Below are 26,728 nucleotides of genomic sequence, written 5' to 3'. Positions count from 1 at the left end.
TGTGTGTGTGTGTGATTATATGGTTCACTATTCCCATAATTTCCCTAAAGGCGCGCTCTCCTCACACATTCCTACAGTGGCTCCTCCCCAGCCCGTCCCCCCACCCCACACTTACTCGCTGACACTATGGTCACGTGTCACAAAACATACCAATCAGAGGGCACCACAGCCAGCACCGAGAGCAGCGGCAGCGTTCCGTGGATCAGCCACTGCTGGGTCCGACTCCGCTTGGCGACAACGGCGATTGGGGGGGTTGTTTTGATTAAGGTTTACGGACTTTTTTTCTTCATGTTTTTTATTCCCATATTGTTTCGTTGAAATTCTGGATGTTTGATGCGCTTTCTAAGCGTTCAACCCTCGGCTGTTCTTCACGTCACCAACGGAGAAATAAACTTGGGAATAACCGATCTTAAAGCTGAGAGGAGCAACTTTTCCAACTGCCGTAGTAGTCAACTGGCTGACCTATGCTAAGCTAACCCACTAGCCAAAAGTCTGGAATTTGCTGTTAAAGTAAAAAACTATCAAACGAACTTTACATTTCTGGACTCGGTGACTAGATGAGATTGTCTGGTAACTTTGACAGTGAAACCTGCCCCTCGGAGGCTCACTTTATTTGGGTTGGAGTGGCCGGTGCAGGTGCACCTCTTGCGGCACCTGCGAAAACAGTAACTTAGCTCCATCGGTAGAGAGCTAACTTTAGCTTGTTCGTGTTAGCATGAAATAGAAACAGAGACCATGTTGTGGGATACAATTTTCTCTTGTAGATGAGATTGTTTGAGATTTGACACTTAAGTTGTTCAATTCCAAAGTTATATTGCTATATTCCGTCAGCCCATAAAGTGGTGACACTGGCTAAAAAGTATTTCGGCTAACCTTAGCCAGCAACCTCGCTAGCTAGTTGTTGACCCTCATACACTTTTACCGGAGTGGCGACGTGGATACGGGGTTGTAGACACTCTCTCCCACAGGACTTTGGACACGGTTTGACCCTGCCGTGGGCTGCGCTGGGACTTCCCCTCTGTTCTCATCAGCTAGCCTCGTAGATGTGACACCATGCGGATTTCAGAAAGTTATCTCTTAACGTTTTAAAGTTTTCATTTTGTTCTAAAAGCTCTGCACCCTATGGTGCCGCTACGGCCACCGAGAAATGGATGTCTCGCAGGCCGCTTTCCCAAACGGTGAAGGGCGGCCGGGCGGCGATGGGACCGGGGAGCATGCCTGGACAGATTCACCACCAGTTCGGGCGTGGGCTCACTCAGCCCCGCTCTGCCCGACTCGGTCCTTATGGACAGCCGCGTACGACTACGAGGCAAGTGGCGAGGACGAGCTCAGCCTCCGACGAGGGGACGTGGTGGAGGTCCTGTCCAAGGACGCTGCAATCTCCGGGGACGAGGGATGGTGGACGGGTAAAATCAACCACCGGGTCGGGATTTTCCCTTCCAACTATGTCACCTACCAGCCCGCTATTTACCGTCTACCAGCTACGAGTGGGTCAGTGGGGACACGAGAGCAAGTCCCGAGCTCGCCCGTTCAGATTCCCTTCACTGAACTGGTACTAGAGGAGATCATAGGCGTGGGTGGATTTGGCAAAGTTTACCGAGGCACATGGAAAGATCAAGAGGTTGCAGTGAAGGCGGCTCGGCAAGATCCAGACGAGGACATAACAGCCACCGCCGGCAGTGTTAAACAAGAAGCTAAACTTTTCTCCATGCTGCAGCACCCAAACATTATTAAACTTGAGGGAGTGTGTTTGGATGAGCCCAACCTGTGTCTGGTTATGGAGTATGCCCGAGGCGGGACACTCAACCGGGTATTGACCGGAAGGCGCATCCCTCCACACATCCTGGTCAACTGGGCCGTGCAGATTGCACGCGGGATGCACTATCTACACGAGGAGGCCGTGGTACCCATCATCCATCGTGACCTGAAGTCTAGCAACAGTAAGCAAAGATTGTGTGTGTGTGTGTGTGTGTGTGTGTGCGTGTTTGTGTGCTTATTACATGAAGATGAACATCCTAACTTTAGGAGAAAGTCCTCACAGGGTCTATGGGAGAACCATCCACCTGTTGCACATGCAGTACATCCTCCTTTAGTAATTTATAGCCACGATTTGGTTCAGTTCTGTTTAACTGTGTAAGTGTTAGCTAACTCCATAGCCTCTTCTGAAGCAATTACTTTAAGCATTATCCAACCCAGACAATCTCACAGTTCAATCTGGCAACTGCACTCAACTTGTGGCACAGATAGTGGTTGTTTAATATTGTATTAAAGACAGGGGGCATGGGAAATGCTCACCTCTTTCTTATAGGTTATCAGGAAAACACAGCTTTGTCATTACAGCCTGAACTGAGGTTGCTGAAAACTAATAATTATGTATATCACAACATCACAGGTACAACACTGCCCTTTACTCAGGATAGATTTAAAGATGTTGACAAGGTCTGTGGTTGTATGAAGTGGTGGGGGATACCATCAAGAGGATGTGAAATAAAGTCAGGGTTTGTTCAGCTGGGTTACCCCCCCCACCCCCCTGCACTCACTGCCTCATCCTTTAACACACACACACACACACACACACACACACACACACACACACACACACACACACACACACACACACACCTCCCCTGCCCCCTCTCCACCCCAAGCTGAAATGTTGTTCAAATAAAGTCAGTGATTTGCCAAACACATAACCAGACACACTTGGTCTACACTGTCAGGCCAGCCTGATCAACCAGAGCTAATGCCAGAGGTCATAGTGTAAAAACAAGTCAGACAGAGAACCTATCTACATATAATAATTGACAAAAATATGCACTTAGGGGTTTTCTGTAATGTAAGACTCCAAGGAATGTCTGCACAGTTTAATAGTTCTTGCAATTGTTCGTGTTTGCAGCAATAAATTACATAAAATAGACTTTTGTATTTGCAAATTACCCTTTTGTGTTTCTTGATAATTTAGCGGGGTCATGTGGTTGAACTTGGTTCAGTACAGAAGGCCAACAATTGTGTTAGGTCCTACATGGACATCGGTCTAACCTTAATTTCCCAGGACTGAATAATGAATGGCCAGAACCCATTGAGAAAAGAGTCTGGGTCATCTACCTACTGACACAGGCTACCTACTTCAACTCAGGTGTGTTTATGTCTGTAATATGACTCCAAATACTATTTCTCCCTTTGTGACCAGAGTTTCTTATCAACCTGGGGCCATGTGGAGAGCAGCTCTGGCACATTGATGTCTGTTTATCTCCAGCTGTGAGAGTTATGGTGTGAATGTAGAGACAAAACATGTGAAATGTACACAGACCAGATCCTCCATGATCACCCGATTAAGACAAAATTTATCTCCCAGTGTTGCACAGATTTGGAGGGTGCTCTGTGGACTAGCATTGAAAAATCTATGCATGCAAGTCAAACACATATATGCCCAGTGATCATAAAATTTTTATGCTGCAAACATGACCTTTATACATGGTTATAGTTTCAGATAATAAACACCAGGGATACTGCAAATATGACAAGAAGTCCACACCTTGTCAATCCTCACGACTAATTTCATAGCCCACTTATATTCACAGGAAAATTGGTAAAATATATTATGGTAAATCTTAAAAACTGAATACAGACCAAATACCAATAATTTAGAATGTAATTGTTATACAGTGCAGTATATCCATTGAGTAAAATTGTTTGCACTTGATGAGTAGTTTGTCCAAGATAAGAACAAACCTGATTCACTCTAAAATAACATTATCACCTAGTTTGGAATGTGGACAGTAATTGTGTCTGGAGAAGTAGATTTTTAAAACAATTTGGAACAAAACTTTGAAATAATGCATTTAATGTGCGTATAATGCCTATGATCACACCATGTGGTGAACAGTGTAGAAGAGCCCAACTCTAAAAGTAGTCTTATTTAAGATGAAGATTTGTGTTAATTAAAGGGCAGATGGAGAGAAAGGATTTAACTGCTGTTTGGATTGTTCGAGTTAATCGGATGTTTGGTGAACATACACAAACAAACTCCCCCGAACAGACGCAGTTCTGCTAACACAAATCGATGTGTTTGTCCTGCCACTTCACTGTGACCAAGAGACAGTATAAGCTTTAAATAAGGAGGGAGCTTTTAAAACAAAACACAGGAGAGACCATTCACAATGTGCTTATTGCCTTTCTGGGCTGTAATGAAACCAGGGGGTTCTTTTAGGCCAGTGGAATAAATTTCAGTTTTTCTGCTACTTGCAGGTAGTTGATTGTTCCAGGGTCAGAAGTCTGAACATCTGTAGTCAACATACAGTCTTATCTAAATAAAGCGAGAATGAAAGAAGCTGAATGTGTTTACTTTGAACCCGGGCAGTGGGTTCACAAACAACTCTCTCCTACCCACAAACACACAAATGGCACCCTGTGGTGTGTTGGGTTGTTTTCCCAGGAAAAAACCCAGAATGAGCAGCTTAGACAAGTTGTTGCATCTGCAACTGTTGCATCTGTTGCGAGTGTGGGCCTGTTGTCTGTGTCTTGGCGTTGTGTGTGCATTGGTCAGTCCAAAAGGATAAAAGGAGTGAGAATTATCTTCACAGGGGGTAAAAATAAAATTGATAAATTGCATTAAGTGATTGTTAATCAGCAATCTGTCCCTTTTTTAATATTTAATAAGGGCTATGTCTGTTGGTGTGGCTGTATCTTGTCTCTATTACTAGTATGTATTGTCAGGTTGTTTGACTCCAGTTTTTATTTTAAGGATAAACCAGCACATAGACAGGTACATATATATAGAGGCAGAAAAACACCTAAACTTCTCCACCTTCACTCAACTACTCAGCCTGTCATTTATCAACTTGCAGTGTACACATGCTCCACACAGACAAACATACAGCTATTTGATCAATGATTAGCCTGTAAAGTAATATGTTGGAAGTCAGCAAGATTTGTTCTCTCTCTTTTGTGTTTTTCAACCTAATCTGTAAAATCCCAGCCTGCAGGGAGGAATGTTGCTAATGAGGGATAAAAGCTTAACATACGTTTGCACAATGGACTGGTCAAGCAGCGGTTGCTAGGCTACTGTGGCCAGAAGAATGGCTAGGACTCGGAGGGTCTCAAAGCCCTCGTTTTGTTTTGTTCCGTTCATATTTAATCTCCCAGAGAGCAGCGGTACTCTTTTATTGCCACAAACTGAGGGGGTTTTTCTTCTTACTTCGTTATTTTTCTCCTTACTTGCCTTCCCTCCCTTGTTCGTCTTTGCTCCCTCTTGCTCCTTATTATTTTTTATGTCTACTTTTTGGCCAACACAATTTTCAAACTTTAAAGGATAATACTTGAGATTGACAAACTCCTTGAGCAGATCAAAATCAACAAAGAATTTATCCTGCAACAAGTATTGTCTGTGTAGCTGCAGCCTGATATAGCCTATATATGTCTGTGTGTCATAGAGCTTGATTGTCATCCAAAAACTACTGTTCTCAATACAGTTGTATTGTTGTATAGACATATTCATTGATTAAAATAAATATGTGCAATACATGTCAGGCAGATGTCACTGCATGCTTGAAGTTTTGCCTCCATGTTTACAACACATTGCAGATTGGACAAGCTGAGAGGAATAAACAATTTTCTATATTCATTGTAATGAATGTCACTTAAATTCAATAGAATGGCTTTTATGTGTTTTAATTGCTTAATTTAAATGACAGTTTTATGGTATGGATGCTTAAGTCATATCAGATTTTGGCTACACAATCAATACTTGTTGGATAACTTAAATTATAAATTTATAATTGATTTTGGACCCTGGAGGGATTTGTTGATAAAGGTATTTGATCTTCCTTTTCTGCATTGCAGTTGTATTCCTTCCATCCTTCATTGACCTTTCTCTCTTTCTCATCCCACAACTTTGATTTAAACTTTCTCCCTAGAGCTATGGGTGGTAGTATTATAGAGCAGTAGATGAGAGTAAGAAATCACACTGAAACCTGGCCCTGGGCCAGCACCCATAACCCACATTTACTTTGGAGTTTCACATCTTGGTGCGAGAGATAGTATGCAAGGAATGTGTGCTTGAACGCCACTGAAACTGATGGGGTTCTGTTTGGAACGTGTGCAACAGCATTCTCCCATCAATCTTAAGCTTTTGTCAGACTTCATCATGCTGTCCCTGCATTCCCTTCCCTCTTCCTGTCTCTTTCTCAACACACCCACCGTTCTGCAGATCTGTGAGGATGTGACAAAAGATACAGAAGCACAGAAAGGATATTCTTTCATGTTCATACACTGATATTCGTACAGATGAAGAAAAATGATAAGTGGAGGGAATGTGTTGAATTCGGAGTTGAGAATGAAAACCATCACACCCCTGAATGACCCTGTGAAGACCCAGTAGTGGCAGCAACCAGGGCAAAAATGCTAGGGCTTGTGCACCTGTTATTTAACTTCCCTATATGTGTAGCACACTGCACAAAAGTAAGCTAAAGTTCAGGTGGTTTGTGTGATGTCATAGTCTTGTCAATCTCTCACACATGTCTGATAGCTTTTAAACAACAGTACCAATTGAACTGTTGGTCAGACTACATAAGACATTTGAACACATTACTTTGGACTTTGAGAAACTGAGATGGACATTTTTAATGACATTTTATAGTAAGTTGCAGCCCAAGTCCCACTCATACTTGACTGATTAAAATGGCTCACCAAATGAGAGGACAGTCCAAACTGGCTTACTCAGGTAGCAAAATAATATTGTTGTGGCAAGTAACTAATGCACTGACTATAAGTAGCTTTGGACATAAGTGTCTGCTGAATGAATATAATGTAATAAATATATCCCCATAATAATCCTGTATATGTGATTGCTGATAAAAGTGGAGTCTTCAATTCTTTATTCTTATTAGAATTTTTTTTTCTCACTTCAGTTGAATTAAAAGAGCCACACAACCAGTACTTTGTTCCTATTGCAATTAAAAATAGATTTGAAAAAATAAAATGAGGGATGCAACTATCGCACATTTTCTGTACCGATATCCAAATTAAAAGACTACAGACGGACACCGACTACCAGTTTGATACCAGTGTTAATTTGCATGCGTCTTCCATTACATTTTACCATCCTCCCACTGCTGCACCATCAGGTATGAAAATACTAAGGACACCTAGTTATCTATCTATCTGTAGATTTGGGATTTGGGTTTCCCTGTGAACCACTCTACTTCTGTGGGAACATCATTGCAAAAGAACACCTCTTAAACCCTGCTTTTCATTACTAGGTCATAACGAGTTCACCACAGGAGAGAAAACTGTTGGGCTTGATGTCCCTCAGTGAAAGTGCCCCGCAAGAGGATTCTGTTTTTTTCCTCCTCCTCATTTTTCTGCTGTCCTGCTCTACTTCTGGAATAAGAGGAATGTAAGAGGAAAAGTTACCAAAGCTTGACTAGGTGTTGCAGGGCAACTTTTTCTCTGGCTTCCCACAATTACCCCTGGTGACACACAGACAGTTACTGCCTGTCTTTTCTCTGTCGAGAGAATGGGCAGAGGGGAGAGAGGAGGAGTGGAGATGCTTTCACTGTGTTTTTTATGACCTCTCCCTGACTGCACCTATTGTTGCAGGGCAGGGTGAAAAGGAAAAGGGCCCACAGCTGAGAAGAGCTGCCTTCCAAATCAACCAATCCCCTGCTAGCTCCCCAGCACATTGATAGATACTAATGCGGCAAAAGGTACTAGCCGTACACCTTTAACACTTGTTATGTTTTAATTAGCCTAGTTACGGGTTAATTCAAGCTTTAGTAGACACAAACCGGGAGAGGAAGAGGACAGACAAGGAGCAAGTGGTCCAGAGAGATGTGACCATGATAGATGGATTTAGCCAGCCATTAGCCCTGATCCTTTTCCCATCAACCAGAATGCCTGGGGGCACTTTCGTTTCAGCCGGGAGAGACAGACTAGTCGGGGAATGTTTAGCAGCCTTGTTTCTGCTTACTACAGGAAGCCCTCTTGCTCTCATGCTTAGTCTGTTGGCACAATTACGAAAATACTGCCACGTCAAGTTAGGCGGCAACGCTCAGAATTTTTACAGTAACTATGTTGCATCAACACTTTGTTATGCCACCAAAAAAATAAAAGAAGCCTCACAATTGTACTAAAAATGAACTGCTTTAATTAAAAAAAAAAAATCTGTAGTGATACATTAATATACCTTTTAAAATTTTGATTTAAAAAGTTGTATTAAATTGTTAGAATCATAAGAGCACCGTTTCACACAGCACTGTCGCTAGAAAGATATTTAAAAAAAAAAAAAAAAAAAATGAGTTGGCTTTGTGGTTGTTTGCAGATTCACTGTTCAGTACTGCTTCAAGACTTGCTTTTCTTCCCTGTATCATGCGCATGAAATACTGTAGGTGTGGTTATGTAGCCAAATTGCTCATGATAAAGTGAAAGTACTTAATACATGGATGATTACTTGTGTCAGTAAAAATCCAGTTTAGGACTATTCAATGTCTGACACACAAGACTGCATCTGTGCTGAAACTTTCCAACATTTGCTTTTTATTTTAATTCCTCACTTTTTTGTGGAATTTCAGTGGCTGCAGTGTAAAACTTGAGATAATTTTAGTTTATTGAAGAGAGAGGAGTGTGTGCCCAGTGTTGCCCAAAAAGTGTATTTTTTCTTTTTACCTTGAGGGGGAGAAAGCAATGGGAAGAAGCGTGGGACCTGCTTTGAAGACAGCAGCTCTGCTTCTGATCTTCCCACTGTTCCACCATGAAAGATGGGTCTGCCTGAAGATCCACTGTTGGAAAGGGGAATTAAATGGGGGTTGGACTGAGGGTGGGGTCTGCCTTGGAGGCATATCCATCTCCAATTGCATTGCACTGTTGTCCGCTTCAAAACATTTTCTTTTCAAAAGACTAAGAGGGTATAGACTGAGAAAAAGAAGCAGCATGGAAAACAAGTTAGGGTCTTTTCTAGTTTTTCAGGACAGTCATTGCATAGTATCACAGAACATTTGTGATGTGGATGACTAGTTCACAGTGGAAAAACAGATTGTAAATTAGCGTTAAAGTAAACCATCCATTTAGATAGTTTTTATCACACCAAACAGGTTTCATGCATCACGTTTACAGCTGGGAAATCTAATAATCTAACAGTAATCATATGATAATTGTAGGCTACACACAGCTGCGTTTATTAATGTAAGCTGTAGTTTACTGTAAACTGGGTATTCATAGCTGACACAAGCATTGGCCCACTTCTGGATATTTGAGAACATTGTCTTACTATATTTACATTTAGTACTCGCCAATAATTTAGTTGAAAAAACAAGAATAGACAAGTAAGGTTTCTTGCCCAGAGAATGACCCAAGTATAACAGCAGATTCATGGATGTTTTCGTGCATTTACTAAAACCTTGGGCTGATTTTACTGGCCTGTAACAATGTGTCAGTGTGCAGTTCTTAAAATTGACTGACTTGGCCTATTTATGCTGGATTAAAATCATGAGATGCGTAAGTAATAATTATGTTACCATTGCTCCACCTTCCCATGTTAAACATATTCCTCCAAACAGGGCTTTAGCTTGTCTGTAGGAGCAAAACAATACTTACGATTGACGAGCCCCTGCCTGATTTTTGTGCATTAGCTCAGCTGTGAAGGCTTTACTTGTGCTAACTTTACACTTTGCCTGAACGCAGGCACTGGATTTATCTTTCCAGTACAGGGTGGGGTTTAGCCTGGGGCTTGACTTTTAGGATGACCCTAAATAGATGTCAGCAAGAGCCTGAGCATCTCTCTCTGCTTTTTGAATGTAATTTTGAAACTACTCTATGTATTGTCACAAAAATATACAGCTATTTTGTTTCTTTTTCATTTGAGATAGTGCACTTTACTATTTAAATATGAATTTTGGCACATATAGAAAGAGGTGCAGTGTTTCTGCATAATTCCCTGGTTACAGAAGCAAAATGTAAAAATTGACTGAAAGCAGTGAGATGTTTGAAAGAATAATTTAATTTAAACCAGAATGCCACTCAGTAGAGGGCATAACACCGCCAAGACCAAACATTTTATTCCACCAGATCTTGATTATTATCTGGATCAGCACTACACTTGTAAAAATAAGAAGTCTTAACACCATGTGTCTGATTTTTAAAATTTTTTTCATTTTAATTTTGAATTTCTTTTACATCAAGATCCATATATTGTTTCCTGAGAGATTGCATCCACACTCTTCCCTGGCCCAGAGCCGATCTCTTCACAAAGTTTGGAAAAAATTGGTTCAGTACTATTTGTGTTATCCTGCTGACGAACAAGTAGACACATGATAACAATCTTCCTTCTAACATGCAGCGTTTTCCTGTCGTTCAGGTTAATATTACATGCTGGAGGTGAGCTATTAGTCAGTGAGGAAGAGACCATGATGAGTCTCTACTTAGCTTCTTCCTTCCTTCCTTCTCCAAATTAGTCTCCCCTTTACAAACTTTGTTATAACATGAACTACTTACTAAGATATGTCCATTTTTCTACATTTACAAAATTAAGACTAACAAACACATGCCTATAGGAAATATACACGTTTAATGCACCTTTGTTTCAGTGTCTGTTTGATCACTGCTCAAGTGAAGCTATTAAGATTTAATACTGAGGTTTAGATGATGTATTTTGAACATTAATTCATTCATGTTTGGAAACATAATGTGATTCTGCTGTTTAGCAGCTAAAGTGAATAACTGAAGTCAGCAGTTTCTCAGCAGAATGTTTAGGTGTTGAATGTGTTAAAGTAGAGCTGCAACATTAGTCAATTAAACAATTTGTCGATCGAGAGAAAGTTAACCTGCTAGCATTTTGATAACCAAATCATTGTCAATTTTAAGAAAGAATGACAAAGATTTGCTGCTTCAACCCTCTTAAATGTGATGGTTTTAAATTGGAGTGTTTGGTCAAATACTACACATAATCATTAGTTGCTAAATTTAACTTCACTAAAGGGGGGCTTAGATGAGATTGTGAGGGTCACTTAAGCATTATAATAATAATAATAATAATAATAATAATGATAATATAATAAGCTCTGTTTCTGTAGCACAATTCAGCTCTAAAACACACAAAAAAGTGACTTTGAAGTCTAAGGCTTTAAGGTCTTGGGCTTTAGGAAACTGTGACAGACAACTTTCAGACCAATCGAACAATAATCAGCTGGTTAATCGATAATGACAGAAGTTTGTTAGTTGCAGCAACAGTTGCTTCAATTGTCTTTTTTATTTTTTGAGGCTTTAATTAGCTTGATATGTATTTATTTCACTGTTCATTCTTTGATTAATGCATCTGTCTGAAGCTTTATGGCCTGCACTGTATGCTTGGATCATGCAATTGATGATGTAACATTTTATCAGTCACATGACATTGAATCACAAGTTAACCAACACTGGTTACGTTGTGTGTTTGTGTTATTAGCTTGGCTGCTACTAGACCCCAGAAGCAAAACAAAATGGCTGGCTGGTGTTTAAAGGTGTTTTTGTAGCATAACGTCAGCACGGAGTCATGTAGACAGGAGCTAGGTCTTTTATAAGAAATTTCTAGAGGGCTGACACTGAAGTATCATGGAGCTACAAAGAAAGAATTTGGCATGATATTCTATAGGCCAATCAACATAGACGGGTTTATCCCAAAACCACTGTTCTTCTTGGTTGTGTAACTAAGCCATCATAAGTCATTATAAACCTACAGAGCCTGCTGGGAGGAATCTATGGAATCACTGAGAGAGGACTTGACAACAGGAAGTAGGAGTATATCATTGGTCTAGTGAAACCTGTTTGTAATGGAATTCCCATTGTTGCAGCTTGGGTAGAGGATCCCCTCTGTGCCCGAGGCTAGTAATGGCACCAATACCCCTGTTATTAATGGAGACCCATACGACTCACACTATGGTTAAAATGGTGCTTGAAATCATTTGATGGACCTTGAAAATGCTTATTAAACACTAAGTTAAAATCACCCTGTAACTGTAACTTCAATGAGTCTGATGAGGAAATGACCCAAACAATTTGTTTTTGGTAGGAACTAGTCTGCTCGGCATGTTGTATACTTATATTGTATATAGCATCTTGTTTTGGAAAGATGTCATTTCATTGTTATACAAGTAAAGGAGGAGCAAGAGCAGTGTTCATTGATTTCAAAATAAAGCCTACTTTTGGGGTCATGTGCGGTGACTTAATGGATGTGAATTATGAGAAACTAGTCAATATCCAGCACAGTATGGTGAGGCAACATACAATATTAGTTATATGCAGTAGTGCTATTTGTGTTATTTCTTGAAGATTATTAAGAATTGAATATTTTCTCAATTAACCAATTATTTTTTTGGTCTACGAAATGACAGAAAAGGGTAAAACAAAAAAAAAAATGGCTGTCAAAAGTTCCTACCAAGTTGATGTCATCAATTTGTTTTTGTCTGAACAAACAAACAAAAATTTTCTTTTACTATCACAAAAAAACCAAGACAACGCAATATACTCATAATTCAGATGTTGGAACCAGCAAATGCATTTTTGCTTGAAAATGACTTTAACAATTTAAACAATTATCAAAATATATGATGATTATTTTTCTCTCTGTAGACTAATCAATTAATCAATAATTATTCTAGCTATAGATATAAGAGCTCACAAATATTGAGTGCGTGCATGATCATGTTCACTTGTGTAGGAAAGCTTTATTCACTATACGCAGAAGAATGATCCCTCCTTTCCACCCCTCCTACATCTTTCTGTAGATGTGGTTCAGCCATGACACGTCCTGTGTAATTGGTCACAATGTATTTTAAAATAGGATAAAAGATCAGTATGCTTTTTATAAGTAAGCCAATTGTATCTCAGGTGGTTATAAAAATAAGTACATAAGTGTAATGTAGGTGCATGCTTGTGCATTACTGTGTGAATTCTACAACAGGTTTGTGTGTATGCGTGCGTTTTTGCAGGTTTTAGTTTGGTGCTGCTGTGGAGGAGTAAGTCCAAGGTCAGTGTGTGATAATACAGCACACAAAGTGCAGCTCCTTCAGCCACTTAATACTTGCACACACACACATAACAGAGCCTTGACTGAAAGCTGTTAACAAATAGTCATTTACTTTGTGATACAGTAGGTGAAGAAACACAAATGCCTTGATGTGTTTTCAAGACTTCCACTATGTATATTTATCATTACATCCTTTTTTTCCCATGGGAATACTATCAGAGTCTACACGCCAACAATACACTCGCATGTTTTTTTTATTTTTTTTTTTATTCTAGCTGTTTGCTTTAACTTTTACACCTTAGTGCCTTGCCAGAGCACCTAAAGGGCCTCTCAAGTTTTATTTTCTCTGCTAGATTTGACATTTCGTAGACTCACCACAGTTGATAGGACATGTTCAAACTTACCTGCAGTGGTAGGACTGCATGTAAATAATGAAATGGCACAGTTTGTAATGTGAGGAGATCTTGGCAAAGGCAAAAGCAAATGTTGAAAATAATACCAAGAGGATGAAAGGATCAAAGGGTCTGTTTTGGCTTTTGATTCACCATTTCATGGAAAAGGCTGTTTCTTGTAAAGAGATAAGAAGAATATTTACCAGTTAGTGTATCAGGTTTACTCCTGCTGAAAAGGAAACATTTGGCAGTAGGAAAATGTTACAACTCCTCAGTGTGATTGTGGGTGGCACATGTTCAAAAAGGTTAAATGTTCTCAATGTCTTGTTGTTGACTCCTGTGTGAATTAATGATAAGTGTTCACTCTCACTCTCTGCTGCCATGGATAAGGTTTTGGTTTTTTGTTTGTTTGTTGGGTTTTGTTTTGCTAAATGCATGTTTTTTTGTGGTTTTTATGTACCTTTTACTCAAGCTTACATTTCTTTATTTTTCATTGAAATGTGTACAGTTTACTACAGCTGAAACAGTTGATTGAGTGATGAACATAATATAAAAGTAGTTGCTGATTAGTCATCACCTTGGACTTCAGGAATTGTATTCATCATTTTTCACAGTTTTTTGGCCTTCGATTGAACAAATAGTCAGTTTATAAGGAAACAATTTGTCCACAGCCCTACATTTTACACGGATAAGACTCTTATTTTATCATTTCTTTAGTGGTTAGACAATTTACTCTTAATTTTTCTTGGCTAACTGGAATTGGAATGGTGTATCTCTAACTGCAGATGAATCTGGTCTAAAATTTTCTACATCCGTAAAAATAAGAAAATATAGGTATAAGAAACATTAATATGAGCACTAAGATTGCATTGTGTTGTTTTTTTACAAGGCTGTGATATTTTGGATTTTATACTAGTATGTGTTTTAATGTGTACACTCTTGTTCCTGAACAAATTCAACATCAAATCCACTTTGACCTGAAAAGCAAAAGTGAAGTTTGATAGTTACAAATCCTTTTCATCCTCCTCCAATCTATTTTAGTGTTGTTATCGCATGTGGACATTTTTGTCCTCACCCAGAACCAGTCAGAAAAATGTGTCATTTTATTTTTTCAACACATGATTGGTGTAGAGGGTCTTGGCTTCACGCGTCAGGTGGTTGTGTCTTCACTGTGGCAGGGCTCTCGGGCCAGGTGTAGTGTTACGGAGAGGTTTGGAGGGTTCCGGCTGTCTTTAATGTGTTAAACAGTTTTAGGACCCGAGGACAGGTGCTTTGTGGCGCTGTCAACCTTCTGTTTCTACAGTAATAAATGACCTGCATACCGCTGTTGGCCCTGTTGAATATCGACTATCATGTCCTCACCTGTGCAGTTGTCTTTTTCTCTGTCCCCCACTCTTTGTATCTCCCTTTCTCTTTCATTCGTCTTTCTCCTTCTCCTCTACCCCCTCACATCTGTCACTCTCATCCCAATCCTGTCTTTCCCCTTGTCCCTTTCTCTCAATAACTCATCACTTGTTATGCCCTTTCCCTCATGTATCTTGTCCTTTTTTGCCTTCATCCCACTTCCAGTCACCTCCATGATCCCACTCTAATGTATCCCTTCCCTGTCCTCTCTCTTTTCAGTTTTATTACTTGAAAAGATTGAGAATGACGACATCGGGAGGAAGACCTTGAAGATCACAGATTTTGGCCTGGCCAGGGAGTGGCACAAAACCACAAAAATGTCAGCAGCAGGCACCTACTCCTGGATGGCCCCCGAGGTCATCAAGTCGTCTCTCTTCTCCAAAGGCAGTGATGTCTGGAGGTGTGACAGATAACACCCACACACGCACAGACCTAAGAGTAAAACATCCACTTTTCTCATTTGTCTGACAATAGTCCTTATTCCTTTGTTAAATATTTCTTCCTCATCCACTAGCTATGGCGTCTTGCTGTGGGAGCTGTTAACAGGGGAGGTGCCTTACCGAGGGATAGATGGCCTGGCTGTTGCTTACGGAGTGGCAGTCAATAAGTTAACTCTACCAATCCCCTCCACCTGCCCTGAACCCTTCGCCAAGCTCATGGAAGGTAAATTAACAGGGGCAGCCATGCAGTACCTGCACGATGTAGGAAAGCATGACCTGAAATAGTTATTTCAGGAATTTTTAAAATTAAGGATTAGCCCTTAAATAACCATATAATTCATAATGAAACTTAAAATGGATTCACATAAGGATTTCTACTCAGTAGTTGTTTGTCATTAGATGATATGTACAGTATATAGCAGTGGGTGTAATGCAGATTTTCCATTACAGATATTGTTAAGATACACATTTAGGCTCTTTGTAACTCATTACCAAAATTTCCCTCCAGGCTTGTGTATTTGCTGTTCATACTGATTAAATGTGGATATTATAATTTTACACATCTTAATTTTACCTTAATAACACTGCTTTAATTATATCAATTACTAAATAGTTTCTTCTTGCCAAGCACTAATAGTTTTCTACAGTGGTAGACTACCATTGCTTGCATAGATGAAACAATACATTTATATGCTGGTTGAGTGTGTTTGTTAATGTATCAATCTATATACATTGCAATGTATGTTTCCAGAGTGTTGGGACCAGGACCCCCACGTGCGTCCTTCCTTCTCCTGCATCCTGGAGCAGCTGTCGGCCATCGAGGAGGCGGTGATGGCCACCATGCCCCAGGATTCCTTTCACAGCATGCAGGATGACTGGCGTGTGGAGATTCAGGAGATGTTTGATGAGCTCAGGACCAAAGAGAAGGTAGAGCAAAGTGATGAGACTCACAGACACATCCTTATAACATCCATGCGTGAATCCATATGTACAGTAAGAGGGCTAGCAGGTGTCACGCAAAGTTAGAAGTTGGAAACCTGCTGTACAGTGAATGTAACACACCTCCTACCTAACTTGTACTTTTCTCTCTACATGTTGACTAATCCGTTATTAAGAGCAGGTCCAACCCTGCTGGGATCACTTGGGAAAAGCTTTTACAGACTAATAGGTTTAATTGGTTACTTTCAGTGGACAAGCTAATCACGCATTTAAGAAAATGAGTCATCAGTGCCGAGGTGCTTTAGCGTACTTCCCCTTGTTAAGACCTTAATCTGCTTCCTGTATAAGTCTCCTGTTGCTGTGTTAAAAAGGGGGGTTAATTAGTGTTTGGAGAAACAGCAGGATCAGCACACAGACCTGGGTCAACGAATGGTGAACTGAATGACATGGGTACTGGAATCTGTACCGGTGATGGTGATGTTTTAAGAGATTGAATTTGTGCCTTTGTATGAATTATTGTATTTTTTGTATTATAGAGATATGTATTTTGCTTTTTTCTAGTTTGCCAGTTATACCTAACCATCTGAACCTGTACCTTTTGTGTTATGTTATTTACAGTCATTTTAATCAATTAAAAACTCAACTGACATTATTTACATCGCTACACTATAACAAAACTTCAAAGTTTGCTTAATATGTAAAGCTTTCATAAATCAATAGAAGAAAAAAAAGTTTTTTCCTGTTGCTAATTACATAAGATTACTTGTAAAATTAGCCAGTGCATCAGCAGATTTCCTGTTAACATCCCACAGTAATCTGTGTCTAGGTGGGTGGCTGAAGGGGCTTGACTGTAAAGCTGCTTTATGGAAGTCATCCAGTAAGGATTATTAATACTCAGCTGAGAGCAATTAAAGAGAAAATGGAGGGAATGAAGAAAAAGTAAGCCATGGGAGGAGACAAGACTGCTTGTTTAGCTATGTAACACAGCCTGAAGCAGCAGGCAGTAATCTCCTGAAACCAACTTGTTACAGCATCTAATATGTGTGTGTATGTCCGTGTGTAGACAGCAGGAGGAATACTGTTCATTAAAAGGGCAACTTTGACAACCAGCACAAATTGGAAACAGAATCGTGAATGTAAAAATACATGACAGTTGAATCATAATCCAGAGAAGGTGAAAGAAATAATATTTGGATTTATTTTTATGATGGACATTTGAAAAAAAAACATCAAAATTGATGCAACAGAACCAGGACATCTTTTTTTTTTTTTCCATGTACTGTTATTCATTTTGACCTGGTGCCTACATTACCTACAATGCAACTTGGCTGGCAACAGTTTGGTTGGAGATCTGGGTGCCAGTGCACTTCCAATTGTCTTCCAGTCTGCCTGTCAGTTTAACCATATTCGTGTCTTAATTTCTGGTTTCTCCAGGAGCTACGTTCCAGGGAAGAGGAGCTGACGCGGGCCGCCCTCCAGCAGAAGTCTCAGGAGGAGCTGCTGAAGCGTCGGGAGCAGCAGCTGGCAGAGCGGGAGATCAATGTGCTGGAGAGAGAGCTCAACATCCTCATTTTCCAGCTCAACAAAGACAAGCCCAACGTGAAGAAGAGGAAGGGCAAATTCAAACGTTCCCGTCTTAAACTGAAGGATGGAAACCGCATCAGCCTGCCTTCAGGTTAGCGTGCAGACTGAACGGTGTCTTGACTTGGGTTCATATTTGAAATGGTGGTCCTCCAGTGGGAGCGGTGAAAAGAGCTAAGATGTAACTGTGTCCAACCTCAAGATAGAACTTACAGGCACTTAAAATGAGCTGTTCGCTGACAAAGTGATGTTTAGGGCATTTTCAAAAGCATAGCAAATAGCATTTTCATGGTGCTCGAACTAGCTGACAGAATTACTACAGCTACAACACAGTGTATGTACTCTGAGCTGCAGTGCACGAATCGGTTTAAATCCTGAGAGGGAAGAATTTGTAAGTAAATACTTTAATACTGCAGTAAAAAAAATATTAAAGCCATTCTGCATGAAACAGTGAATAGAGGTACTTTCTAACAGCACTCCTGTAACATTTCTGACAATATTAACCCCAAAACTGGACAAATGAATTTTTCCACAGGGATTTGTCAAGTAATTTCAGGAAAAATTGTCACTCTCAAATCATTAAGTATGTACAAATGTGTGCAGGGCTTGTGTGCTTGTGTGTGTCGTACATTTGAATTGTGTCAAAAACTTAAGGATACATGTTGGTGTATAATCCCTCTGACTGTATTGCACTTGTCTTTATGTCCATGTTGCATTTTGCAGACTTCCAGCATAAGATTACCGTGCAGGCGTCGCCCTCTATGGACAAGAGGCGGAGCCTTCACAGCACCAGCTCCTCTCCTCCCAGCAGTCCCACACTCATCCCTCGGCTACGAGCCATTCAGCGTAAGTTTGGTGTTCTTCGTCTTTTTTTTTTTTCCATACTAAAGTTTTCCTTAGTTTGAGGTCTGTCTTTCTCCTCCATCCCCTGCATCAAAACTCTTGGTCTTGGCCTGGATTATTAAATCTGTGTATTTTTAAAAATATTCTGAAGAAATCACATCAACCCACAGAGAATGTCATGGGAACAGGGAACATTGGGAACAGTGTCATTCACAGTGACAAGAGCTGTGTGAACAAAAGCCCCAGAGCCACAAGCAGTCAGCCAGTTGTTTGAACAGATTGATAATGTTGTTAGTCACGCACCAACGCCCTTGCAATAACTGGAACAAATTCCTCTTGAGCATTGGTGGTAGATCGCGACATTCAGGCAGCCGGCGCTCAGAATCACTGTTTTTGTTATGTTTAGCACTAACGGAGATGATGGAGGGAGAAATTCAAAAACTACCTTAACATTTACAGAATCAGCAGAAGCCAAAAACTGTTTTAAGGTGCTGTCTACTTACTGACGCTGGTTTTGTTGGCAAGCGGTTGGTCTTGAAAGGGCAAATTTGGGACAGATATGCATGAATGCTTACAGACATATGCATCTATGTCGTGGCAGAAGAAACACAACTCTTAACACAAGTAGGCTTTTCTTCCATTTGAAGAACTGCACTAAATGTTCTGTTTCACAGCAGGTACAAGCTAGGAGCATCTGCACCACAATACCTGTGTCGTAACGCTCATTTTGGTTAGAGGTAACGTGTATGTTTCCCTCCTCAGTGACATCTCATATGCGGAGGGACAGTTTGTATGTTTACCAACAGGATGTTGATCTGACCAGCGAGTTCACAGCCTACTCTGGGCTCAGGAGCACAGGCAAGGCTATTGGCTCCCCACATGCAGCGTGGGTGTGGACTCTGTGGCTAACAGTACCGAGCCCTGAATGTGGTGTTTTGCTGACTTTGACAATTGAAAGGGTTTGATGCCTAACAGCCTCCCATCAGTGGGGATTGTACGTGCTGATTGGGTTTTCCTGATGTGTGGTTTATAACATGATTTTGGTGTTTGCTGCTGGTTGAAACTGTTTCACAGGTCCTCTATTTAACCTAAAAATCAAATGACATGAGACAATGAGGTTTATGCCACAGACTAGGGCCAATCTGTCATTCATATTTTTATATTTTTTTGATCATCTCATATTATTTGGCTTGAATTATATAATTGGTACTTTTAAAAACATATTGTTAATGTTGTTAATAAATATTTTTCTAGTTATGGCAATTTTGGCCCCAGTCTGTTGGCCTGACATGTTTGGTCCTGCCTTTCCTTCACATCTTCATAACAACTTCACAATCACTAACCCACACGTATAAGAAACTTTTATAACAACTTTTTGAGTTTTGGCTTCTGCTTTTTGGCTTTTTGATTTTACATGTGCAGAAATTAATAATCATATTTTCTAGTATGAAAGGGTTAAAGGTTAAATAGTCATCTTCCTGAATCAAACTGAGTTATTATGATCATTGATTATTGATTTTAAAGGCTCATATCCATCCAGTGTAGAATGATCTTAAAATCTCTCACCTTTTCAGATAGAACATTCTTATGTGGTAATTTAGACTTTTTAACTAATTGAGATTTTACAGATATATATATAATAGTCTTACTAACATGTTTACAGCAGAATCCCTACCAGCTCAATGCAGTTGTTTGACTGTGTGGTAACACTTCTGGTCTGTGTGAACAGTTACTCAAGATGAGAGCAACCGTACGTGGGGTCGCAGCACCCTCTTCAGGCCAGAGGAGTTTGATGATGTGAAAAAGGGAATCAAGAAGAAAGGAAGAACCTGGGGCCCCAGTTCAGTGCAGAGCAAAGAAAGGCCTGCTGCTGCTGAGAGGTAGAGTGTACACACACACACACACACACACACACACACACACACACAGACACACACATATACACACACACACACACACACACACACACACACAAATAGATAGACAAAGAAAAAAAGCAGACACTACCTGTCTGGAAACTGGCCACCATTTGGTTCCTGTTCTCAAACAACACGGCTACATCCTCATGTCTAGGTGTTATTTTTGACTCACCTCTGGAATATGGAAATATACCACAAAGAGTACATCATCATTTATGACAAGTGAAAATAATTTCAATGCTGATTCAGTGTTTCCTCTAGGATTTTTCATCTCTCTCTCTTGCACCTTCACCCAGCTCTCCCGCTGCTGTGCTCTGCTCTCCTCCACTTTGTTTAACAACTCCTCCCTGTCTAATGTTACTTGTCTAATAAGATTACATTAAAAGTGTGAGTAACGTAACGCTAACAGCGTTATATAGTTTACACTCACATCACATCTGATTACAAGTGTGAACATTAAAATACAATTTTTTTACCTAACCATCATCATTTACGAGTCAATAAAAGGCTTATGATAGGCTACCTGACTAGAGTCTTCTTCATCTGTTGTCTTTCTCTTCTTAGAAGAAGTATCTGCACAAGCTCATCTGAAAATGCAGTCAGCAGTTAATACATAATGACGTGTAGATATTAGCTTAATGCTATCAATTAGTTTACCCAAGTTAGCGTCACTGAGTTGGCTAATAAGTCTACCTTTTCTCCGGTAATTCGCTGCCTTATTCCTTACTACACTTCTCTGACTCTGACCTGGTGCCTGACGTGATGTCACTTTCAATGCCGCGCTCTCGCGAGTAATTAACTCCAATAGGATCCCCCAACCACCCCACTCCTTCCCTCCCTCCCCTCTCCTCCCCTCCTCCCGCTGTTGCGCTCATCATCACACAGGCTGTGCTGGGAAGGTGGAGAGATGTGGCGGTGGTGCATTTGCGACAATTAAAAAAAAAAAAAGAAAGAAAAAGAAAAGAAATTTGAAGGCGTGGCGGCTATGATTTAGCAGTGGCGGGCCGCCACTGATAAATGAATGTAGAGGAAACACTGTGATTCATTTCATTTAGTTAATTTCTGTTACAGTTGGTTGCCGCATCCGTCCTACCATAACAGTTCTAGAGAGCAGACGATCTCTCTTCTTTCACACCTGTGGTAAAACTAACCACAAGACAATGTTGCAGCTGAAACCAGCAAACCCACCTGACTTCACACTTTGACAACATCCGCTCAAACCTTAACCATCACAATGAGATACATAACCTAAACCTTAACCATAACTTTAACTTTAAACCGAAGTCTTAATCTTAAAACAGTATTTTGAAGTTGTGAGAAACTGGCGAACATGTCATCACAATGCAGAAATGTCCTCACTACACTGGTTTCAGACTGAAATTGGTCCTCACTAAGATAGCTATACAAGCCCCCCCATCCAGAGAAACAGTCTATTTCATGTTCTCTCGTCTGTGTCCTCTGTACCTGTGCATCGTCTTCAGAGTGCGTCCTCTGTCAGACGGCAGTAATCCCTGGTCCACCAGCCTGGTGAAGTCCCAGAAGTCTGTCCCTCTCGCTGCCCTGTTTGCCGAACAAGGTGAGCTGAAAATCCACTGTGATGCTATACATTTTAAAATTAGAAATTTTTTGTGTTTGTGTGATATTTGAATAATTATTGTGAACTTTGCTCTGCAGTTCTTGTTGACATTTTGTTTAAAGAGTCTTATGACTGAATAGGTTTTAAAATCTTAGTTTTTTAAAAGTTTTTTGAGTGCTTGTTACTTTTAAATGAGGTTTAATGTCCTTTAATTACCTTTCAGGTGTTTCATACAAACACAATGAAGTCATTTGTTCTCAAACAGCAGGTGCTTTTATATAACCAGTGATTCGTGTATAGGGAAGGAATCAGTCATATGTCTGTAATTTCCACTTCTGCGTTTTTAGCGGGGGCCGGTAAAGATGAGGCATTCACCCAGGAATGTCCTGACAGCAGCTCCAAACCAAAGCAGCTCAAGTTCCCCAACCAGGTGTACATCGATCTACCTCTGTGGAGGGACGAGCAGCAGCCTCAGAGCCCCGGTGGGCATTGTGGGCCGGGAGATACCGGGGTCGGCGCAGCAGGTCAGAGTGGCCCACCAGAGACCCCAGACGACCCCTACACCACCACATCCACCTCGTCCACTTCCACCACCCCACAGCTCACCCCCACCAACAGCCTGAAGCGGACGTCAGCTCGCCGCAAGACGGACTCTGTGCTGTATGGCTGCGGCTCGCTGCTGGCTTCAGTCGTGCTCGGCTATGACATTAGGGAGGCTCTCAAAAACTCAGCCCCTGCTGAAGATTGCGAGCCCCAGCGTGAGGAGAAAGAGAAAAAAAAGAAGGAGGGACTGTTTCAACGTGCGACTCGGTTCCGACGCAGCACCTCACCGCCAAGTGGTCGCTCCCGCAAAGACGAGGCCTCGTCAAACCACACCTCCACCCAACCTGTCAATCTCATCTCCATGTCAGCCATTATGGAATGCAACTCCACCAAGTGCCTCTTACAGTCTGAGGCGGAGGTGTCCGAGTCTAGCCCCGGAAAAGTTGAGCTTGTGGTTGTCAATCATCACACAGAGCCCTCCAGACCCGGCCCAGCGGCATCCCCAGAAGGCCAGAGTAACAGGACTGCAGCTAAAACTCAGACACCAGTGCAAACCCAAAGCCAGCCACCAGAGCAAAGCAACCATAACACAGGGACGCGACTACGCAGGAAGAAATACACTACCAACCACAATAGTGAGTGATACACAGCAGGGGGACAGGAAGTAAGCATGTGTATACAATTTAAAAGTTAGTTACACGCAAAAATGTATCTGTTCTGTCTGTTTCCAGCCAATGGCCCACCTACTCTGCCTCCTCCAGCCACACAGAAGAAGCAGGAGAAAGAGAAGGACGGAGTGTCAGAGAAGACCTCTGGCGGGGAGGCCTTCTCCAGACCACGGCCAGTGTCATTCCGGTCCAAACACCACGCCTGGGCCCTTCTGCGAGGACGCAACAAGAGCTACTCACTGGGCCACTACTCCGGAGAGAAGACAGCAAAAAACCTGAACATGGTGCTGTCATCAGAGGTAGGGGTAGGCTGCTCCCTGCTGGACATGGACACAGAGGGCCAGAAACGAGACTGCACCGTGCCGCTCTGCCGCATTCAGAGCTCCCCGGCACGGCCCTCCGTTTTCGAGCTGGAGAATGAGTTCCTCTCTTAGGCGCCTTGAGAAGTGGTCTGCTGTGGTCATAGTTCATGCCATACAATCTAGAGCTTTCCTGAAAATACAGACAGAATTTGTTTGGCCTAGAACTCCTGGAGGGTTTAGAACCAGGCTGCCTTTTTAAAAAAGTTCTATAACATAGAACCCAGCTTTGTCTTAGTTCTAGAACATAGTGATGTCAGTGTTCTAGAGCATAACCAAGTCTGAGACTTCTATAGGACATCTGTGTCACAGGAGTTCTAGAATGAGCACCCTTATCTCAGTTTGAGAGCGGCCTTACACACTGCTGTGTCTCATTATGGAACACACATACACCTAGTTCTGAAACGTGAGCAGAACGTTCCAGAGCTGGATCAGCAGCTCTTCCTCTGATCCCTCGGTGCTCCACTGCCACCTTTGTCCGCTCATCTCTCTCTCTCTCTCTCCCTCTCTCTCTCTCTCTCTCTCTCTCTCTCTCTCTCTCTCTCTCTCTCTCTCTCTCTCTCTCCCCCTCCCCCCCTCTCTCTCACTTTGTCACCCTCTTCCTTTCTCCTTCTGTCGGTGCAGCTAAACGTTGACCGCTGCTGCAGCTTTCGCAACACAATACCCTCACCTTTTTATTTATATATATATTTTTATAGGTAATTTAATATGAAAAGACTTGACCTTACCTTAGCAACCAACAGGAGATACATTCCATGTCAGTTTCAAAGTTGTGTGATCACGCTTTTAGATTTTTTTTTTGACTTGAGAATCATGCATGCATGTACCCTTAAAATGTTGAACAAAAAAAATCATTATGCCTTGTTTGTAAATATTTCTTTTTATCAGCCTAATTCTGGCAGTTGTTTTGTATTGCATCTATGCTGTTTAATGACTGTTTTAAAAGTCAGAGATGCTGCAGTACAGTTTGTACGAGGGACAGGTTACATACTGGATCGTAGCAGGGATGCAAGTATGTTTCCTCCTAGAATGCCCTGAAGATTTTAGACGTGCAGGTAGAAAAACACTTGAGGTCCCACAAAGCAGACTTGGAATCTTTTCACTTAAAAGATGGATTTAAATTTTAAATGACTGTTTTGGTCATGTGTTGCTAATATGGATTTTTCTCAGAGTATTTATAGAAAGGTTTCTGTGGTTAATATTTCATGTACTCGGCACGCTGCAGCTGAGGGGGACGGGGCGCTTAAGCCATGAATTTTCATGTCAGGAAAACGTGCCCCAAATTACTGAATTTATACTCTAATCCCCCTGTTGACATCTGATTGGCTGCACCTGTAATGACACAGCTTGATATCAGATTTAAGTTATGAATTAATTACTGCACAGCCCGGGAGTGACCACACAGGAGAAGTTTTATTCTAAGACACTGTTTAAAACATTAAGTGCACAAAATACCTGTGCTGTAAAGCAGTATGACCCTGTGTCTTCAAGTACTTCACATTAAGTCAGATTCATCTCTTCAGTTTTATTGTCCTGTGTGCACACAGTTTTTTAATTTATGCAAACAAGTTATTTATTCTTCTTTTTTTTTTCAAGCTCAACTTCATCTATGTCTTTATCCCCATTACCATTATTCCTTTAACACACCTAATTACTCTGTTAACGTTTAATTGGTTTGACATTTAGCTGAGTCATCTTTTTTGGTTTTGTTTTATTTCTTTTTGCACACTTTTGATGTAACACTAAGCAGATGGTTTCCCCATGTAGCCAAATTTCTTATCTCATCATTCTCATGAAAGTCTGGAGACATTTGAGTTCAGAATTTGGCTAAAGAGAGTGAAGTCACAGTTTGCATTTCATTATCATACTGTAAACTCAGAGCCAGATTATTTGGCTTCCTCAGGATTAACAAAGGCTCATTATCCTGATATGTTTTTTCCGGACCTATAAGAATTTGATGGTATGAAGGTCTGACTATGAAGGATATATACTGTACCTAGTTCCACGGTCACTCCCGGGCGCTCTCTCTCCAAAAATATGAACAAATTAACTTAACACCCATTCTTGAAAGTTAACTGGTGATTATATTCCCTCTGTTTTTTTAATCGCTGTCTTACTTCAGTCTGTTTTTTAGAGATCAGTGGAAAATGTGTCCGACTTTTGAAGGACAAACCAAGGGCTCATTTACAGTAAGATATGAATTCCCAAATGGTGTAAATATAATTGTGATTCCTGATGTGTGTATCACTGTGGCATCTTATGATGATGTAGAATATGAAGTATCCCATGTTCTGTACTTTGTGACTGACTTTCAAACCAGGTCCAACACTGTAAAGGCCTTGCTAATCATCGAGTTGTTAAAGGTGCAGTTTACAAGTCAAAATATCACTGGATTTACCCATTATTTTAAGAATTGAGGGTATCTGTAAATACCACAATGCACTGGTGCTGTACATTCCCCTTTTAAAATATTGTATTTCAGTTTGAAGCTGAAGTTTGCAGTTTGTCGTCCAGTCTCAAAACTTTGTTGGCCAGTGGTAAACAAAGGGTTTTGTCTGTTACGGTTAAAGATGACTCGACATACCCAAACAAACATTCCACTGCTTTTTGACAAACTGCAGCAATAATATCTGTGAAAGCAGTCATCAATATGGTGCATTCAGGCTTCTGGCTATGGGACCAAATTCAACTCTACCAGCACTAAGGCCTCTTTGTCTTCAGGACCAAAACCACTAAATGAATGAACTAGCTGCTAGTGAGGAGTCCTCGCAAAGAAAAGTACTCCGTATAAAAACTTCACAAACGACCTCAGAGGCGCAGTGCAGAGCTGTTGCTGAAAGACCCATCACCTTCCGATCAAATAACAAGACTTCCTGTTTAACGCAACACTTCCTCTAAACCACTGAGCACTTCTGTCACACACTGACTGTGTCACAGATTGAGCTTTCAGCACATCCGTTTCAGTGAACCATTTTTTGTTATCATTACAGTATTGGCTATTTCATGCCTGATTGATCAAGAGTATCAAGTTTGTCAACATTTTGAATAAAGTCCAAATCGAGACTAA

The 26,728-nt window shown here is 41.0% G+C and overlaps 1 protein-coding gene across 2 annotated transcripts; it reads left to right on the top strand.

The window, feature by feature from the left end:
- The first annotated feature begins 152 nt into the window (after positions 1 to 152).
- map3k21 (mitogen-activated protein kinase kinase kinase 21) lies at positions 153 to 26,728 on the top strand. 2 transcript variants are annotated; one of them, XM_087177078.1, is made up of 11 exons: positions 153 to 1,940; positions 15,013 to 15,193; positions 15,308 to 15,456; positions 15,985 to 16,160; positions 17,607 to 17,847; positions 18,477 to 18,599; positions 19,359 to 19,454; positions 20,326 to 20,476; positions 21,997 to 22,091; positions 22,439 to 23,269; positions 23,366 to 26,728. In XM_087177078.1, exons 1-11 carry the CDS (start codon positions 1,148 to 1,150, stop codon positions 23,734 to 23,736), a joined length of 3,207 nt encoding a protein of 1,068 aa, XP_087033204.1. In that variant the 5' UTR covers positions 153 to 1,147; the 3' UTR covers positions 23,737 to 26,728. The 2 variants fall into 2 exon arrangements, with proteins under 2 accessions (XP_087033204.1, XP_023273900.1); XM_023418132.2 differs by lacking the exon at positions 19,359 to 19,454 and having other exon boundaries at positions 154 to 1,940.

The sequence above is a fragment of the Seriola lalandi genome, unplaced genomic scaffold, assembly GCF_002814215.2.
Source record: "Seriola lalandi dorsalis isolate HSWRI2012SDOR001 ecotype SW California unplaced genomic scaffold, Sedor1 jcf7180002054580, whole genome shotgun sequence".
In the NCBI taxonomy this organism is placed as follows: domain Eukaryota; kingdom Metazoa; phylum Chordata; class Actinopteri; order Carangiformes; family Carangidae; genus Seriola; species Seriola lalandi.
The sequence above is the reverse complement of the archived record's forward strand: the minus strand, read 5'-3'. Positions and strand labels throughout refer to the sequence as shown.

Excerpts from the sequence above, each read along its gene's own strand:
- map3k21 (XM_087177078.1), top strand. The coding sequence starts at position 1,148 with ATGGATGTCTCGCAGGCCGCTTTCCCAAACGGTGAAGGGCGGCCGGGC. Across the intron at positions 1,941-15,012 it reads TGACCTGAAGTCTAGCAACA|TTTTATTACTTGAAAAGATT; the intron begins GTAAGCAAAGAT and ends CTCTCTTTTCAG. Across the intron at positions 18,600-19,358 it reads TCGGCTACGAGCCATTCAGC|TGACATCTCATATGCGGAGG; the intron begins GTAAGTTTGGTG and ends TTCCCTCCTCAG.